At 39.1% G+C, this 18841-nt stretch overlaps 1 protein-coding gene across 19 annotated transcripts in view; it reads right to left on the bottom strand.

The window, feature by feature from the left end:
• The window catches only part of LOC102683315 (protocadherin alpha-C2-like), a 166407-nt gene that overhangs the window by 61310 nt on the left and 86256 nt on the right, over window positions 1-18841 (bottom strand). The window contains exon 1 of one of the 19 annotated variants that reach the window (XM_015349735.2): window positions 11951-14465. The exons of 15 other annotated variants lie outside the window; for them this stretch is intronic. In XM_015349735.2, the coding sequence (XP_015205221.2) occupies window positions 11951-14329 (2379 nt within the window). In that variant the 5' untranslated portion in view covers window positions 14330-14465. Of the gene's footprint in view, window positions 1-212; window positions 2737-3968; window positions 6469-8650; window positions 11187-11950; window positions 14466-18841 lie in introns of those variants that run through there. 3 more of the 19 variants (XM_015349736.2, XM_015349727.2, XM_015349730.2) reach the window with 3 other exon arrangements.

Below are 18841 nucleotides of genomic sequence, written 5' to 3'. Positions count from 1 at the left end.
CTAAATTAAATACGAACACGAAAAAAACATAATTACCTAAAGAACACCTTCAGTTTTAAAGATTAGATAACATACACCAGCTGTTTACATCACTATTTTGCGGGGACGTGTATCTGCGTTTAAACAAGTCAGAGAAATTAAAACTACTACTACGTTCTTATCTGAGGGACAATCGTACCTTAGAGGTTAGTTTAAATAACCTGCTGGCTTACCTCCGTATTTTGTGACGTCGATTGATTCCGTTTAAAAGTATCATTCCCGTTAATACTAATTAGTTCCCCATCTGGAGGTCCAAACGGCGTGTTAAGAACCACGACGTCACTCTTCAGTGTGTCTGAGCTGAAACACACGTCATACTGTTGTGTAGTTTTAGAGTAAGACCAGCTGCCGTCAGGATGAGTGGTGATCACTGGGGCGCTGCATCCGTTGAAACCGTCATTTAATCTTTGGCATTTTATAACTATTAAAATTAAGACAGTCAGTACAAATATAAATGACACGGAGACCATTGCAATAATCAAGTACAGATTTAAGTCTGAGACATGGTCTTTCTTTTTCTGCAGTTGTCTGTGTTCTGATTGCATCTCTGTAGTGCTTTCAACCACCGTTACATCTAGAGACAAAGTGGATGAAAGAGACGGCTTTCCGTTGTCAGAAATTAAAATGACCAGAGAGTGTAATTTCAAGTCATTTTCACTCAGACGTCGTTTAGTTTTTATTTCTCCGGTACTGGAACTGATTCTAAAAAGATCGTTCACTTTGGGTTCAATTATATGAAAAGAAAGCAAAGCGTTATATCCAGAGTCGGCGTCTACAGCCCTGATCTTGGCCACAAAATAACCGGCTTCAGCAGAGAGCGGAATGTTCTCGGTATTAACGGAGCCGTGATCAGAATAGGGAGGGAGAATCCCAGGACTGTTGTCGTTTTCGTCAAGGATAAAAACCTGTATAGTTACGTTACTGCTCTTTGGAGGGAAACCTGAATCCATAGCCCGGACTTGAAATTGGAATGTTTTCACTTCTTCATAATTAAAAGACTGCAAGCTGTATATATCGCCACTTGCAGAGTTCAGGTTTACGGCGGTAGAAACAGGAACGTCATTGGCAGAACTGTACAATAAAGAATAGGTTATTTGGGCATTTTCATTTAAATCGGCATCAAACGCTGATACTGTATATATTTTATCTCCAATAGGATTATTTTCCTTTACATACACTTCAAGCACCGGTCCTGGAAAGCGAGGAGCATTGTCGTTGACATCAGAAACAAGTATAGCAACAACACTGGTGCTGGAGAGAGGCGGGCTGCCTTCATCCATAGCTGTGATAGTAACGTTGTATTCAGCGACGCTTTCTCGGTCAAGCGCCCCGCCAACTATTAAGGAGTAGTAGTTCTTATATGATGGCTTTAGTTCAAAGGGAACTGGAGTAGAAATTTGACAGCGAACGATCCCGTTTTTACCTCCGTCTTTATCTGACACAGTAATTAGAGCGACTGTCGTACCTACTCGTGCATCTTCCTTGACAGTGCTGGAAAGAGAAGTAACGGTAATTTCTGGGGCGTTGTCATTAATATCCTTGACTTCTATTATCACTTTGCAATGTGCTGCCAGCGGAGTGTGGCCTTTGTCCTGAGCTTGAACGCGAATTTCAAAAGCATTGTTTTTTTCGTAATCGAGATTGCCACTAAGGGTTATTTCCCCCGTACTAGAATTTATACTAAACATATCCAGTATGTTTTGATTACCATGGATAATAAATGAGTAGACAATGTCACTATTTACTCCTTCGTCTAAATCTGTTGCATTCAGCTTAATAAGCGATGCCCCACGTGGCACATTTTCAAATACACTGACTTTATACAATGGGCTGCTAAACACCGGAGTGTTATCATTGATGTCCATCACGTTTACAATGATCTGCAGGGTTCCTGATCTGGGTGGTTTTCCCCCATCCACAGCAGTCAGCACGAGATGTATCACAGGCTCCTTCTCTCTGTCTAAAGCTTTCTGCAGCACTAACTCTGCAGACACACTCTGCTCAGCACCGCTCTGTACATCCAAGGTGAAGTGTTCGTTTCGGCTAAGCTTATATGCACTTACAGAGTTGCTACCCACATCTGCGTCATATGCACTAGCTAAGGGAAATCTTACTCCTGGAAACGCGGACTCTGCAATATTTAAATGTTGTGCTGCCATGGGAAAAGATGGCGAGTTATCATTAACATCTAAAATATTTACTTCAACACGATAGAGATTAAGAGGCATGTTAATAATAGCTTCCAAGCTAACGGAGCATGTAGGAGTTTCAGGACACAGTTCCTCTCTGTCGATTCTATCATTTACATATAGAATACCAGTTTTTAAATTTACCTCGAAATACTTCTTCTTTAATCCCGTAACAATATGAAACGTTCGCGACTCCAGTTCATGAACATTGAGATTCAAATCCTTAGCTATATTTCCGACAGAGACTCCCTGTTCTACTTCCTCGGAAACGGAATATGATATTTGTCCGGAAACCAAATTCCAACAGCAAAACAAAATTAGACCGTGAATCCGCAAAGGCCTTTCTCTGGACGGTAAATTCATTGTCGAGTAATTCTTCATCTAATTATACAATCCAGGGCATTTGGAACTTAAAGAAAACATCCATCGATTACAAAAAAATGAACAGTCCTCGGAGCAGCAGAGCCTTTCTGTATCTGTCTGTAACAAAGCCTCTTCATGGCTGTGAGTATTTTAAATGAGGTGGAGCCCAGAAAAAACAATTTTCCTTTTTACTTTGATAGTCAACAGCGACACCGTGTGATTTTTCTTTTCAGGAAATTTAGAAAACAACTCCATTCAAATGGACCTCATCCCCACTGAGCCAAGCGCTATATTAAAAATAATTTAAAATGTAATTTTAAATCTAAAGAAACTGCAACCAAGTCTATCCACAACTACAGTATTCCAATCATCCTAATACCTAATACATTTAGAAAAGAATAAAGTAGTTACACCTTTGACCCGCGAATGTATAGGCACATCACTTCAAAAAGATAAAAAAAAGATCAAAATGATTTTTCCACAGATGTAAACTATAATGCACAATATTTAAGAATAAAATGTATTTGTAAGGATGTATAGAAAAGACTTTACAAACTTAAAGACTTTACAAAATTAAACACTATATTGGATATCTTTTTCCATCTTTGAATGCATTTATTAGATAAAAAGTGTGTAATTTACAAATTTCTTTCGTCATTTTTACGTGTAGGCCTTGTCTCAGGAATCTCTTCCTCTGTTAACGTTAATGGCGTGAAGGAGAAAAATAAACCAATTGAAAACGAAGACCTCAAGAACCATTACAAACCTCGTTGTAAAGTTCCGCTTTGAAAACACACTAAAATGTTTTCCTGTATAATGCGGGACAGAGGTTGCGTGTCACATACCTTACATTCGTTCTATAACTCATTACTCTTAAATATTGTATGTCACTCCAATCAAGAAACGTTCCGAGTTCTCGGTGTTTAGCTCGTTTTAAAATGTTCTAGATAATTTCAAACAATATGTCTAAACATAAGGTGTAATTTAATTAGTGTTGCAACGTAATAATTATATCTGAGATATGAAAGATACAGATTAAGATTTTCACAGTACCTTCTTAGATAAGTCTGGTTTCTAGCTGGGCCTCTGCACAAGATCCTGTGTTAATTGCTTTCATTTTTATTCGCTTATAATGCTACAGATTGATTTAATACATTTTCAAACACGAATTTCACAAGCGGTACCATGTCTTTTATATTGATGATGATAAGAATACGTTTATGACTAACTATTGCTACACGCTGTCTTCGTTCCTTCCTTTTTTTTTTTGTAACTACTGTATGCCGAGTCCATCGAAGAAATCCTTACACCCAACGGAGTAAAAGGTTCAACATTGCCTTATTACAAGAACTCGTCTTATTTGAATATTGCCCTTACCGCTGTGCCATGAATCTTGTCCGGATTCCGTTTAATGGAGTCAGTTCCATTTAAACTAATAAGTTCCCCGTCGGGAGGTCCAAAAGGTGCGTTAAAAACTACGACGTCACTCTTCAGTGTGTCTGAACTGAAACACACGTCATACTGCTGTGTTGCTTTAGAGTACGACCAGCTGCCGTCAGGGTGCGTGGTGATCATTGGGGGGCTGTATCCGTCGAAAGTGTTGTTTGTTCTGTGGCATTTTATGACTATTAATCCAAGGAGACTGAATAGAAAAATCACAGATATTGAGACAATTGCAATGAGCAAATACATATTTAAATCCGAAAATCCCTCCTCCTTCTTAGGTAAATGTCGAAAATCAGAGTGCATCTGAGAGTTACTTTCAACGACCACGACGTCAATGGACACAGTAGCAGAAAGAGAAGGTTCTCCGTTGTCAGATATCAAAATTACCAGCGGGTGCGTTTTCATGTCATTTTCAGTCAAGCGTCTTTTTGTTTTTATTTCCCCAGTACTGGTACTGATTCTGAAGAGATCCGTCCTTTTCGGTTCAACAATGTGATATGAAAGTAGCGCATTGTACCCAGAGTCGGCGTCTACAGCCCTTATCTTGGCCACGAAATAACCCGGTTCAGCAGAAAACGGAATGTTCTCGGTATTAACGGAGCCGTGATCAGAATAAGGAGGGAGAATCCCAGGACTGTTGTCGTTTTCGTCAAGGATGTAAAAGTTCACGGTCACGTTGCTGCTTAGTGGAGGGACACCAGAGTCAGTGGCTTGAACTTGGAATTGGAACGTTTTCACTTGCTCATAATCAAACGACCGCATGGTGTAAATATCACCACTAACAGAGTTCACACTTACAACAGTGGAGACTGGCACTCCCACAGAAGAACTTTCTAATAAATTGTAAGTTATCAATGCGTTCTCGCTTAAATCTGGATCAGATGCAGATATACTACATATAACAGCTCCTATGGGACTGTTTTCTTTTAAATACACGTCCACAAATGGCTTCGAAAAGCGTGGCGCGTTGTCGTTTACATCAGAAACGTGCACAACAACAACATTGATGCTGGAAAGTGGCGGGGTTCCATCATCCGCTGCAGTGATAGTGACGTTGTACTGAGAAACGCTTTCTCGGTCAAGGGGTCCGCCTACTACTAATGAGTAATAGTTCTTATAAGATGACTGAAGTTTAAAAGGAAGAGAGCCAGATATTTTACAATGTACAATTCCATTCTGCCCCGCATCCTTATCCGAAACAGTAATCAGAGCTATTACTGTACCTACATTAGCATCTTCTTTGACTGTGTTCCAAAGAGACGTCACAGATATTTCTGGAGCGTTATCATTAATGTCTATGATTTCAACCAGCACCTTACAATGTGTGGCCAAAGGTGAATGTCCTTTATCTTGAGCCTGAACTCGAATTTCATAGGCACTAGTTTCCTCATAATCCAGATTCCCCTTAACTGTAATTTCACCAGTACTAGGATTAATGGCAAATATTTCCCATATGTTTTCATTTCCACGATTTGTAAATGAATACGCAATTTCACTGTTTAAACCACTATCTAAATCCGTAGCATTGACAGTTATTACCGATGTTGCGTATGGCGCATTTTCAAAAACCCGAACTTTGTACAGTACATTGCTGAATACTGGAGTATTATCATTGATATCCAACACGTTTATAACGATCTCTAGGGTCCCGGATCTGGGTGGTTTTCCTCCGTCCACGGCAGTCAGCAAAATATTGATCAAGGGCTGTTTCTCTCGGTCTAAAGCTTTCTGCAACACCAATTCAGCAGACACCCTGTGCTCACCACTGCTCTGTACATCCAGGGAAAAGTGCTCATTTGGACTGAGCTTATATGTTTTTATGGAGTTACTGCCCACATCTCTGTCATAGGCGCTAGTCAATGGAAATCGCATCCCAGGAAAAGCAGACTCTGTAATGTTTAGAATCTGGGATTTCTCAGGAAATGATGGTGAATTGTCATTTATATCCAAAATATTCACTTCAACTCGAAAAATAGTTAAGGGCATGTCTAAAATAGCCTCTAAATTCACAGAACATGTCAAAGTACTGGGACACAGCTCCTCTCTGTCAATTCTGTCTTTCACATTGAGAATACCAGTCTTTAAATTTACCTCGAAATATTTCTTCTTGGATCCGGACACGAGTTGAAACATACGCGGCTCCAATTCCTGAACATTCAGATTAAGATCCTTGGCTATATTTCCAACAAAGGTCCCCTGATTCACCTCCTCCGAAATGGAATAAGATATTTGTCCAGAAACCACATCGCAACAACAAAACATCACCAGCAAATACATCCACAAAAAATCTCTTTCGTAAGACAGAATCATTATTGTACTTTCCTTTGCCAATTTAAACAATCCAGCTAGGTCGAAAGGTAGAAAATGACGATACAGCACACTCATTATTTTAAAAAATCCTGAATAAGAGAACCGTCATCTTTGCTGCACATTGCTGTAACAAAGCCCCCTCTGAGCTGTATGTTCTTTAACAAACGAGGCGGAGTCCAGGAAGTATAAATTCAGTTTTCACTTCTGTGGTCAACAGCGACATCGTGTGATTAAATAAAACAAAGCCGCCCACAGTTTCCTTGGAAAATACAGCATTTCCTTCAGATCCTTTGCGGCTATAACGCAACAGTATTTCACTCAAACACCTGTCTTTCAAGAAAAGATTAACCGCATGCATACTTGCATTTTTCACTAAATCTTTCAAAATAATTTAGAAAAAAACAGCTGAAATGATGTGAATTTGTCATCTACAACTTTCAGATCCTCCTCGTCTATAGTTTACTCTCCAGAAAACTCAAGAAAATAAAGCTTTAGAAAATCATTGACACCTTAATGCTTTAACTTCTTTTAAACCAACAGTAATGCGCTGCATTGTGCACATAACATAATTAAGACACACCTTTAATGAAGGAACATAATTGACTGATCAAATGCTACAATTAAACACTTACTCCTGCATTTTTAAATCATTCAAAGCTGTTGTTATTATAATGATTATCATGATAATGAATGCCAAACAAAAGGTCCAAAGAGTTTAACATTTTTTTGCTGTAAAGGTACTATCTATGTTCTATACAAGATTTCATGGCTTATCCCAGGAGATGAACAGTATTGATATGAACAATCCTGTGTTTTTGGATGCTACATGCACAATGTTTTAATGCTTCTAAACAATATATTTACAAATATAATGAACATTTAATGACAATTTAGAACAAAAGGAATAAGAGGATAACAATTATGCGTGGATTTCCTGCATGTTTTTCTTTCGTGAAATTAATTTCTTTCAATGTTTTGTATTTCTGTTGGTTTTGCTGTATTTTTTTTCCATTTACCGCAATGAAATAAAAAGTTATAAACAGTTATAGAATAGTTAAATATCAACATTGTAATTTTACTTTACAAACACTGAATGATTAATGCTACTTCTGTCTGTCTCTACAGATATTACAAAATGCTTCACCATTTTGTTTACAGGTATTAGTTCCATTAACGTTAAAAAGTTCCCCCATTAGAAGTAGGTAACAGTTAAATTTCACACTTCGAGGACTCTGAACTAAAACACGTTTCAAACTACTGAGCAGACTGAGAGATAGACCAGTTCTCAACTGGGTATATAGATGGCTGTACATACTCAAACAACAATCCTCACAGCAATACCTTATGACTAGTAAAATAAGAAACCTCATAAATAAAATACAACTGTCACTGAGATAAGGTGATGAGCAAATACAGATTTAAATCTTAAAAATTGTCTCCCTTTCTTAGTAACTTGGAATTCTCACTGAAATTCTGATTTGGAAAATGACCACATCAAGGTGTAGCTAAAAACATGGTGATGTTCGACTTTCAGGAATCAAAATGATCTGTGAGCATGTTTTAAAGTCTTGTTCACTCAACATTTTGTTTTTATTTTCCTAGTACTGGTACTCCAAATGAACAGATCTGATTTTGACTTTCTTCCCAAAAAACATTAGGCTATTTTTTGGTAATTCCAAGGGTAGCAGCAACAGTTATAAACCACCTCTAATATTCCAAAATAATGAGACATCTACACACTATATACGACAATATATTCCTTCAGTAAACAAAATGGGTCAAAAACAATTACACTGTGTCCTACTGGGAGGTTAATAGAACAATTTTCAAAAACCCACTGTAGCAATGTCTTCTCTTAAAAAATAAACTAACCATTAAAGTTAGAATGTCTTGCTGCAGATCACATATGGGTCCACAAGTATAGTAGTTTTCACAGAATTGTACATGAGCAACAAAAGTAAGCAAAACTGAGTGTACGAAAACTAAATTATAGATGTAGAAGCAGAATAAAGATTAGCACGCAGGGACGAGACTACAGCAATAATGTACTTGTGATAAGGTATAGATCACCATGTCTCTTTCCAATGGCTCAGCCTTCAATACCACTGAGGACTTCCACATATCCACTTCAAACATGAATATATATTTTGCTCTTTCCCTCACTTTATTCAGCTTTATTTCCCTATATGCTCCTTCTTTTTTTCAGATAAGAACAGAAGAAAGGCTCTCATGAAACAAAATTCATAGACTTACACAATCTAATGCACAGAATCAGAGAAGTCATATGGGTGCCCCATGCTTACCTCACTGTTAAGCATTTCTCGATTCCGTTTAATGGAGTCAGTCCCACCAATACTGATCAGATCCCCATCAGGAAGAGGAAAAGGTGCGTTGAAAACCATAACGTCACTCTTTAGTGTATCCGAGCTGAAACACACGTCATACTGTTCCGTAGTTTTAGAATAGGCCCAGCTGCCGTCCGGGCGTGTGGTAATCACAGGGGTGCTGTACCCGTTGAAACTGCCCTTTGCTCCTTGGCATTTTATTACTATCAAACTAAGTAGACTTAGTAGAAATATAACTGTCACAGAGATAATCGCAATCAACAAATAAAGATTTAAATCGGAAAAGCGGTCTTCCTTTTTGGGTATATGTCGGTATTCCGATTGCATTGCAGAAGTGCTGTCGACAGCTACTACATCAAGGGACACAGTGGCAGAAAGAGGAGGTTCTCCGTTGTCAGAGATCATAATTATCAGTGGGTGGGTTTTCATGTCATTTTCAGTCAAACGTCGTTTAGTCCTTATTTCGCCGCTACTGGTACTGACTCTAAACAGATCGTTCATTTTGGGTTCAATGATATGAAAAGAAAGCAAAGCGTTATATCCAGAGTCGGCGTCTACAGCCCTTATCTTGGCCACAAAATAGCCCGCTTCAGCAGATAATGGAATGCTTTCGGTATTAACGGAGCCGTGATCAGAATAGGGAGGGAGAATCCCAGGACTGTTGTCATTTTCGTCGAGGACATAAACGATGACAGTAGCGTTACTGCTTTGTGAAGGGACACCTGAGTCAGTTGCCTGAACTTGAAACCGAAAAGTCTTAACTTCCTCATAATTAAGAGATTGCATACTGTATATATCACCACTAACAGAGTTCACGTTTATTAACGTTGAAACTGGCACCTCTAAGGAAGATCTCTCTATTAATGAGTAAGTTACATGAGCATTCTCATTTAAGTCTGGGTCCAAAGCAGTTATTGTGTATATAATAGCTCCAGGGGAACTGTTTTCTTTAACGTACACTTCAATCACGGGTTCTAAAAAGCGCGGCGCATTATCGTTCACATCTGAAACAAATACAGTAAGAACGGTGGTGCTGGTGAGCGCTGGGGTTCCTGCATCTGTTGCTGTGATTGTGACATTGTATTGAGAAGTACTCTCTCTGTCCAACGGTCCGCCAACTACCAGAGAATAATAGTTTTTATAGGACGACTGAAGTACAAAAGGTAGAGAGACAGATATTTTACAATGTACAATTCCATTTTCGCCTGCATCTTTATCTAAAACAGTAATAAGGGCTATAACTGTGCCAACATTAGCATCTTCTCTGACTGTGCCCAGAAGAGATGTCACAGTTATTTCTGGAGCGTTGTCGTTAATGTCTATAATTTCAACCAGCACCTTACAATGAGTCGCCAAAGGCGAATGGCCTTTATCTTGAGCCTGAGCTCTAATTTCATAAGCACTGTTTTCTTCATAATCCAGATTCCCCTTGATCGTTATTTCACCAGTGTTGGGGTTAATAGCGAAAGCATCCAGTATGTTTTTGTTTTCGTGGGTAATAAAAGTGTACACTATTTCTCCATTTAAACCGTTATCCAAGTCCGTTGCATTTAAGGTAATTACCGATGTCTCATATGGCGCATTTTCAAAAATTTTCACTTTGTACAGGGCACTGCTGAACACAGGAGTGTTGTCATTGATATCCAACACGTTTACAACGATTTCTAAGGTCCCAGATCTGGGTGGTTTTCCTCCGTCCACAGCAGTCAGTGTGAGCATGATCACAGACTGCTTCTCTCTGTCTAAAGGTTTTTGCAGCACTAACTCAGCAGACACCCTCTGCTCGGCACCGCTTTGTACATCCAGGGAGAAGTACTCATTTGCACTGAGCTTGTATGTTTTCACGGAGTTTCCCCCTACATCTGGATCAATAGCGCTGCGCAGTGGAAATCGCACTCCGGGAAATGCAGATTCCGTAATGTTTAAATGTTGCGATTTTACAGGAAACAGCGGTGAATTGTCGTTTATATCTATAACATTCACTGCAATGCGAAAAAGATTCAAGGGCATGTTAACAATTACCTCTAAATTAAAAGAACACGTCATAACATTAGGGCAGAGCTCTTCTCTGTCGATTCTATCATTCACGTAGAGAAAGCCAGTTTTTCGATCCACCTCAAAATATTTCTTATTTGATCCTGAAACAATGTGTAACTTACGCGACTCCAGATCGTTGACATTGAGATTCAAATCCTTTGCTAGGTTCCCAACAAATGTCCCCTGTTTTACCTCCTCTGAAATGGAATATGATAATTGTTCCGAAACCAGACTCCGACAGCACAACAGCAGCAGAAATTGTATCCACAAATATTCTGTTTGGTCAGACAAATTCATTGTTACACAGTTCACCGACACATAAAATCCAGACACGTAAAAAACGGAAAATATACCATCCTAAAATACCGTAATATGAAAGGCAAAAGAAATCAGAGATTAGAAAAACAGCCTGTCTGTGGTACACATTAATTCCGCGTCTTACTGTAGCAAAGCTTTGTCTCTATGCACGTCCTTTTACAAACTAGGAGGAGCCCAGAAAAACTGAGACAGGTTTTCACTTTGCTGGCCAAGAGCGACACCAAGTGATCAGTACAAAGTCAGAAAAAAGTATTTTCTGTGTGTAAATGTAGTTTTCTGAACATTTAGTTCAGAATATTAAATATTGTACATTATATATACAGTATCAGAGTCTCTCTTACACGGTCTTTAAGACTGTGGCAGTATGGACACTCTGAAGTGTTTACTTCTCTCCTAGGCCAGATTGCTGTATGTATACTTTGCAAACCGCTCCCAAATAGTTGCAATAACAATGTTCAGTGTAAAATGTACAATGTACATGCAACGTATGCGCATTTGTTTTTTATGAAAGAGAACAAAATCGAAGGAATGAAAGAAAATGTATTACTTAAGGTGGGTACAGAAATCTACTCTACTACAGAAAAGTAAGCATGTATTTACACAAGCATAATTTTAAATTCTTGAATTTAAAGCAATTATAGTCATTGTGATTTTATGTCCTCAAAATAATTCACCTCAGCTTTCAGCTTTATATAGGATTTCACGCTCCTGTCTTCCATTATCATCCATCAAGAACAATCATTTAACAGCCTGTTTTAATGGAAAGGATGACAAACTTTGTTCACGTTTTGTAGGAATTAAGAAATAAATAGAGAACAGTACTGGGTTTTTTTTCATTTCCAAGTTCTAAAAATGTTCATTTCGTTTTGGAATATTTCTAAACCGCATTTAATTGTGTCTTACCTCATTGTTTTGAAACCGTTCTCGACTTCTTTTGCAGGTGTCAGTTTCATTAATACTAATAAGCTCTCCATCTGGAGGCCCAAACGGTGCGTTAAAAACCACGACGTCACTCTTCAGTGTGTCTGAACTGAAACACACGTCATATTGCTGTGTTGCTTTAGAGTACGACCAGCTGCCGTCAGGGTGCGCAGTGATCATTGGAGGGCTGTATCCGTCGAAAGTTTTGTCTGTTCTGTGGCATTTTAGCACTATTAAACTAAGGAGAGCTAGTAAAAATATAACAGATACTAAAACAGTGGCGATGAGCAAATACATATTTAAATCAGAAAAGCTGTCCTCGTTCTTAGGTAAATGTCGCAATTCTGACTGCATGTCAGACGTGTTCTCAAGTACTAATACGTCAAGGGAAACGGTGGCAGAGAGGGAAGGTTCTCCATGATCTGATATCAAAATCAATATTGAATGTGTTTTTATGTCATTTTCATTCAAACGCCGCCTTGTTTTTATTTCCCCTGTACTGGTACCGATTCTGAAGAGATCTGTCCTTTTCGGTTCAACGATGTGATAAGAAAGTAGCGCATTGTACCCAGAGTCGGCGTCTACAGCCCGGATCTTGGCCACAAAATAACCGGCTTCAGCAGAGAGCGGAATGTTCTCGGTATTAACGGGGCCGTGATCAGAATAAGGAGGGAGAACCCCAGGACTGTTGTCGTTTTCATCAAGAATGTAGACGTTCACGGTCACATTGCTGCTTAGTGGAGGGACACCAGAGTCAATGGCTTGAACTTGGAATTGAAATGATTTTACGTTCTCGTGATCGAAACTCTGCATGCTGTAGATATCGCCGCTCACGGAGTTCACGTTGAATACAGTGGAAACGGGGACTCCCTTGCTAGGACTCTCCAACATTGCATAAGTCAGTTGTGCGTTTTCGTTTAAGTCCGGGTCAAACGCGGACACGGTGTATATAACAGCTCCTGGTGGACTGTTTTCCTTCACGTACACTTCAAGAACAGGCGCTAGAAAGACAGGGGGGTTGTCGTTTACATCAGCAACGTGTACAGCAACAACGCTGCTGCTGGACAGAGACGGCGTCCCATCGTCTCTAGCTATAATTGTAACATTATACAAAGCAATGGTCTCTCGGTCCAGCTTTCCAGCAACCACTAAAGAATAATAATTCTTATAGGATGATTGCAGTTTAAAAGGAACGTCGCCAAGGATTTGACAATGAACATTACCGTTTTTGCCACCATCTTTATCCAATACTGTGATAAGCGCGACTGTGGTGCCTACAGCAGCGTCTTCTTTGACAGTACCTGAAAGTGATGTTATCGCTATTTCTGGGGCATTGTCATTCACATCCACGACTTCAACCAGCAGCTTGCAATGCGTGGCGAAAGGCAATTGGCCTCTGTCTTGTGCCTGGACTCTAATTTCAAAAGCACTGTTTTCTTCATAATCGATATTCCCCTTGACTGTTACTTCACCCGAACTGGGATTTATGTCAAAAACATCTAGTACATGTCCATAACCATGGTATATAAAGGAATACACGATTTCACTGTTTAAACCTTCATCTAAATCCGTTGCATTGAGTGTTATTAATGAAGTCCCCTTTGGTACATTTTCAAGTACACGGATTTTATAAAAAGCGCTACTGAAGACAGGGCTGTTGTCGTTATTGTCTAAGACGGTCACAGTTATCTGCAGGGTTCCTGATAGAGGTGGTTTCCCTCCATCAAAAGCAGTCAGTATGAGGTTTATAACAGGCTGTTTCTCTCGGTCTAAAGCTTTCTGCAGCACTAGCTCAGACGACACGCTCTGCTCCATAAGGCCCTGTACTTCAAGGGAAAAGTGTTCATTTGGACTGAGCTTGTATGTTTTTACAGAGTTGCTGCCAATATCCGCATCATTAGCACTCGGCAAAGGAAATTTGAGTCCTGCAAAAGAGGACTCTGCTATACTTAAATTAAATGATTTTGTGGGAAATTCAGGTGAATTATCATTAATGTCTAGTATATTCACTTCAACTCGATAAAGATTCATCGGTAGGTTAACTACAGCCTCTAGATTCATAGAGCATGTTATAGTATTAGAGCAGAGCTCCTCTCTGTCGATCCTATCATTTACGTAGAGAATACCAGTTTTCAGATTTACCTCAAAATATTTTTTCTTGGATCCGGAAACAATATGAAACATTCGTGACTCCAGGTCTTCTATATTAAGATTCAAATCCTTTGCTATATTCCCAACAAAGGTCCCTTGTTTTACCTCCTCCGAAATGGAATAAGATATTTGTCCACAAACCAAATCCCAACAGCAGATCAGCAGCTGAAAATGTATCCACAAAGGTTTTCTTAGGTGCCATGAATTCATTGTTGCGAGGTAACGTATTCATTTATATAATCCAATGACATCTAGCAATAGATATATTTAACAACAGTAAGTAAATTACATAAAAAGAACAAAACCAAAGCGCTGAAAAGCAGTCTTCTGTGCCGCATACACTCAATGTACTGTAACAAAGCCTGCTCTCTCCGCGAGTTCTCTTACAAGCAAGGAGGAGCCCAGGAAAAAGCTGATTTCCATATTTCACTTTTGATGGTCAACAGCGACACCGTGTGATTAAGCACAGAGTTCAAAGAAAGTTACAGGACACCTTGGACATTTATATTCTCACGGTAAACCGGCTCATAAAACATACATGTTTTAAATATGTGGTATACGTCATCAGCATGTAAAGACAGTCCAATGTTTTCATAGACATCAAGTATCTGTGTCAACTGCCTTATCAGGCTTTAGCACGAAACAAGTCTGGTCAAAACCATACATACAGCTTGGTGTACAATCAACTAATTTCAAAAAGTACCTACGCAATAAATATACTAAGTTTTGCAAAAAAAAAATGTTTTGGGTGAACGTAAAACGATAAGACACGAATTATTTTTTGTCGCTGTAATTCACGAAGCTAGTGGCATCGGCACTTGATTATAAGCCATTTTTAAAATGCTTTACAATGTGCTTTAAATGCAGTACCACTTAAAGGTTAGTTTATGTCGTTCTAAAATTCTTAAACATATTCTGAGCAACAGGACACTACTTCATTTCTATCTTTTAAAGCACAATAAAACACTTTACGATTAAAAAATACCCTCCTTCAGGGTAGTCAGCATTTAATTACTTCAGCATCAATTCAATCAGAAACGTTCAGCCTTGCACAAAGTATGTAATGACGAAACAAAGCATACGACAAACAACTACATCTGTGTCTAGACAGCCTTTACAATGTTGAAAAAAATACTACAAAACTACTCCAGACTATTTTTCGCTTTTTCACATCTAAATGATTTTAATGTAATGCTATGCGCTTTACGTCATTTCTGACGGGAAATAAATGCGTATATATAAGTATATCTATCTACAGTAAGTATGTGCATGTTCTATACAAGTTACATACATACAGACATCTCATCATCTTGTAAAATAATACGTTAGATACAGTGGAGTCAATGCACTTGACGTTTACACATTCAGTTAACCGTTGTGATACAATATCTCCCATCCCCATGACAGGCTTGTAGAAATGAAGAGCACGTTCAGCAATAGACTGATTCATCCACGGTGCGACAGGGAGCGCTACAGGAGGTCATTCTTGCCTTCTGCCATAAGACTGTACAACGCATCCACCTTGCGTCTGGGCAGAGGCAACATTGACAGTGACCTGTTTCTGGACTGAACGCATCTACACATCTACTGCTACATCTGTTCTCTTTCTTTTCCCGTTTACAACCGTTTTTTGTGCAATATATGCCAGGGACCCGTGCAATACATTTATATCCATATCTATATTTACATCTATATTTATATTCGTATGTGTGATACGATTTTTCTGCGTACTATTCTGTTCTAGTTTGTTCTTTGTGTGTCCGGACTGTGAGTAACTCTTTTAGTGCTCCCCTCACTGTACTGATTGTATTGTATGTATTGTACTATTATTATTATTATTGTATCATTCGTTACACTGTGGCTGTGTTGTCTGTATAAAGCTGCTGTTGCACTTCAATTTCCCTCACGGGATCAATAAAGTACGGTATATATCTATACTCTTGAAAGCCTTCTACCACATCCTTTATTAGAAGCAGAGAAGAATATCATTTACGTATTTAAGTCAGCGGGATAAAGTATTGTGAAGAGTAGTCTTCCAACTCGGATTCAACTGTGACTCTGTGACTAGCTTGGCGTGATTTTAAAGGCAAACCTGTCATTTTAATTTCAAGTGATTTATCAAACATTTACATTGAACGAATCTCACTCTGTAATTGGTTAAATCAAAACAAAATACATTCAGTTACACACAGCGTACATTGAGATATATTATATTGTAAATTATTAAATTTCGATTCACTGGCTGCCACAACACAGACAACACAGAGCCAAGAGTCCTGGGATCAAATCTGTCTCTGGGGCGTTTGCAAGCCGTTAAGGAAGACTGATGAATGGTTGGTCAATCCACAACTGGGATACAGACAACGTTCAGTACTACTCTAAACTGCAGCTTTAAATTCCATCAATGTATCTGAGACCAGAGAAAAATATACTCTTGCAGACCATTAACATACACAAATTTTATATTTAATCCCACATTCGTAACATATAAGAATTACGGCTTACCTCCAAACTTTGAAGTATATTTTCGTTCTTTTTACAGGAATCGGTGTCATTAATATTAATAAGATCTCCATTTTGAGGTTGATACGGCGTGTTAAAAATCACGACGTCACTCTTCAGTGTGTCTGAGCTGAAACACACGTCATACTGCTGTGTAGTTCTAGAGTAGGACCAGCTGCCGTCAGGATGTGTAGTTATCACCGGAGCACTGTATCCGGTGAAGCTGTCTTTCGCTCTGTGGCATTTTAACAAGATTAAACTTAGGAGACTCAGTAGGAATATAACCGAGACTGTGACAATGGCGATCATCAAATATAGATTTAAATTGGAAAAGTATTCCTCCTTTTTTGGTAATTGCTTAAATAATGATACCGTCTCCGGGGTACTTTCAACAACAACCACATCAATGGATACAGTGGCTGAAAGGGAAGGTTGGCCGTTGTCAGAAATCAAAACCACCAATTGGTGAGTCTTCAAGTCATTTTCGTTCATGCGTCGTTTTGTTCTGATCTCTCCTGTGCTAGTACTAATTTTGACAAGATCCGTCCTTTTGGGCTCAACAATGTTAAATGAAAGAAGTGCGTTATAACCTGAGTCGGCGTCCACAGCCCTTATCTTGGCCACAAAATATCCCGCTTCAGCAGAATATGGAACGTTTTCTGTAGTAACGGAACCGTGATCAGAATAAGGAGGCAGGAGACCAGGACAGTTATCATTTTCGTCAAGAATAAAAACGTTTACAGTCAAGTTGCTGCTTTGTGGCGGGACGCCAGAATCAGTGGCTTGAACTTGAAATTGAAATGTTTTCATTTCTTCATAATCAAAGGACTGCATACTATAAATGTCACCACTAACAGAGTTCACGTTTATTCTACTGGAAACGGGCACTCCCTTGGTAGGACTTTCCAATAGATTATAGGTTATCTGTGCATTTTCGTTTAAATCCGAATCAAATGCGGATATGGTGGACACAGCAGCTCCTACTGGGTTGTTTTCCTTCACATACACGTCAATAACAGATTCTGGAAAGTGTGGCGCGTTGTCATTCACGTCAGACACGTGTACAACAACGACGCTGGTGCTGGAGAGAGGCGGAGTCCCTTCATCTCTCGCCGTGATCGTGACATTGTACTGAGAACAGTTCTCTCGGTCCAGAGGTCCACTAATTACTAATGAGTAATAGTTCTTATACGAGGACTGCAGTTTAAATGGGACAGAGGCGGAAACTTCGCAGTGAACTTTCCCATTCTTACCGCTGTCTTTATCTACTACGGTAAACAAAGCAACTACTGCTCCTACGCCAGCGTCTTCTTTCACAGTGCTCGAAAGAGATGTCACTGCTATTTCAGGCGCGTTGTCGTTGACATCTATGACTTCAACTAGGACTTTACAATGTGCCGCCATTGGAGACTGTCCTCTGTCTTGGGCCTGAACACGAATTTCATAAACACTGTTCTCCTCATAATCAATGTCCCCTTTAACTGTAATTTCTCCGCTGATGGCATTGATTGCGAATTTATCCCAAATGTCTTTCTGCCCATGACTACTGAAAGCATAGACTATTTCACCATTTTTGCCCTCATCAAGATCGGTCGCATTAAGTTTTATTACTAATGTGCCAGAAATTACATTTTCATAGACACGGACTTTATAGACTGGACTGCTGAACACTGGAGTGTTGTCATTGATATCTAAAATATTCACTACAATCTCCAAACTTCCAGATTTGGGTGGTTTGCCTCCATCAACAGCAGTCAGCACAAGATGAATCACAGGCTGTTTCTCTCGGTCTAAAGCTTTCTGCAGCACTAACTCAGCAGACACGCTCTGCTCACCACCGCTCTGTACATCCAGAGAGAAGTGCTCATTCGGACTGAGCTTGTATGTTTTTATAGAATTACTGCCTACATCTGCGTCAAAAGCACTGAGCAGTGGAAATCGGACTCCTGGAAACGTTAATTCCGAAACATTTATATACTGCGATTCCACAGAAAATGCGGGTGAATTGTCATTAATATCAACTATGTTTATTTCAACACGATATAAATTCAAAGGAAAATTAACAATAGCTTCTAAATTTAAAGAACATGACGGTATGTTGGGACACAGTTCCTCTCTATCTATGTTCTCATTAACAAAAAGAATGCCAGTTTTAAAATTTACCTCTAAATATTTCCTTTTAGCCACAGATACAATGTGAAACATACGCGATTCCAGTTC

Source organism: Lepisosteus oculatus, chromosome 11 (genome assembly GCF_040954835.1).
Source record: "Lepisosteus oculatus isolate fLepOcu1 chromosome 11, fLepOcu1.hap2, whole genome shotgun sequence".
In the NCBI taxonomy this organism is placed as follows: domain Eukaryota; kingdom Metazoa; phylum Chordata; class Actinopteri; order Semionotiformes; family Lepisosteidae; genus Lepisosteus; species Lepisosteus oculatus.
Note: the sequence above shows the minus strand (reverse complement) of the source record. Positions and strands in the feature narration are given on the sequence as shown.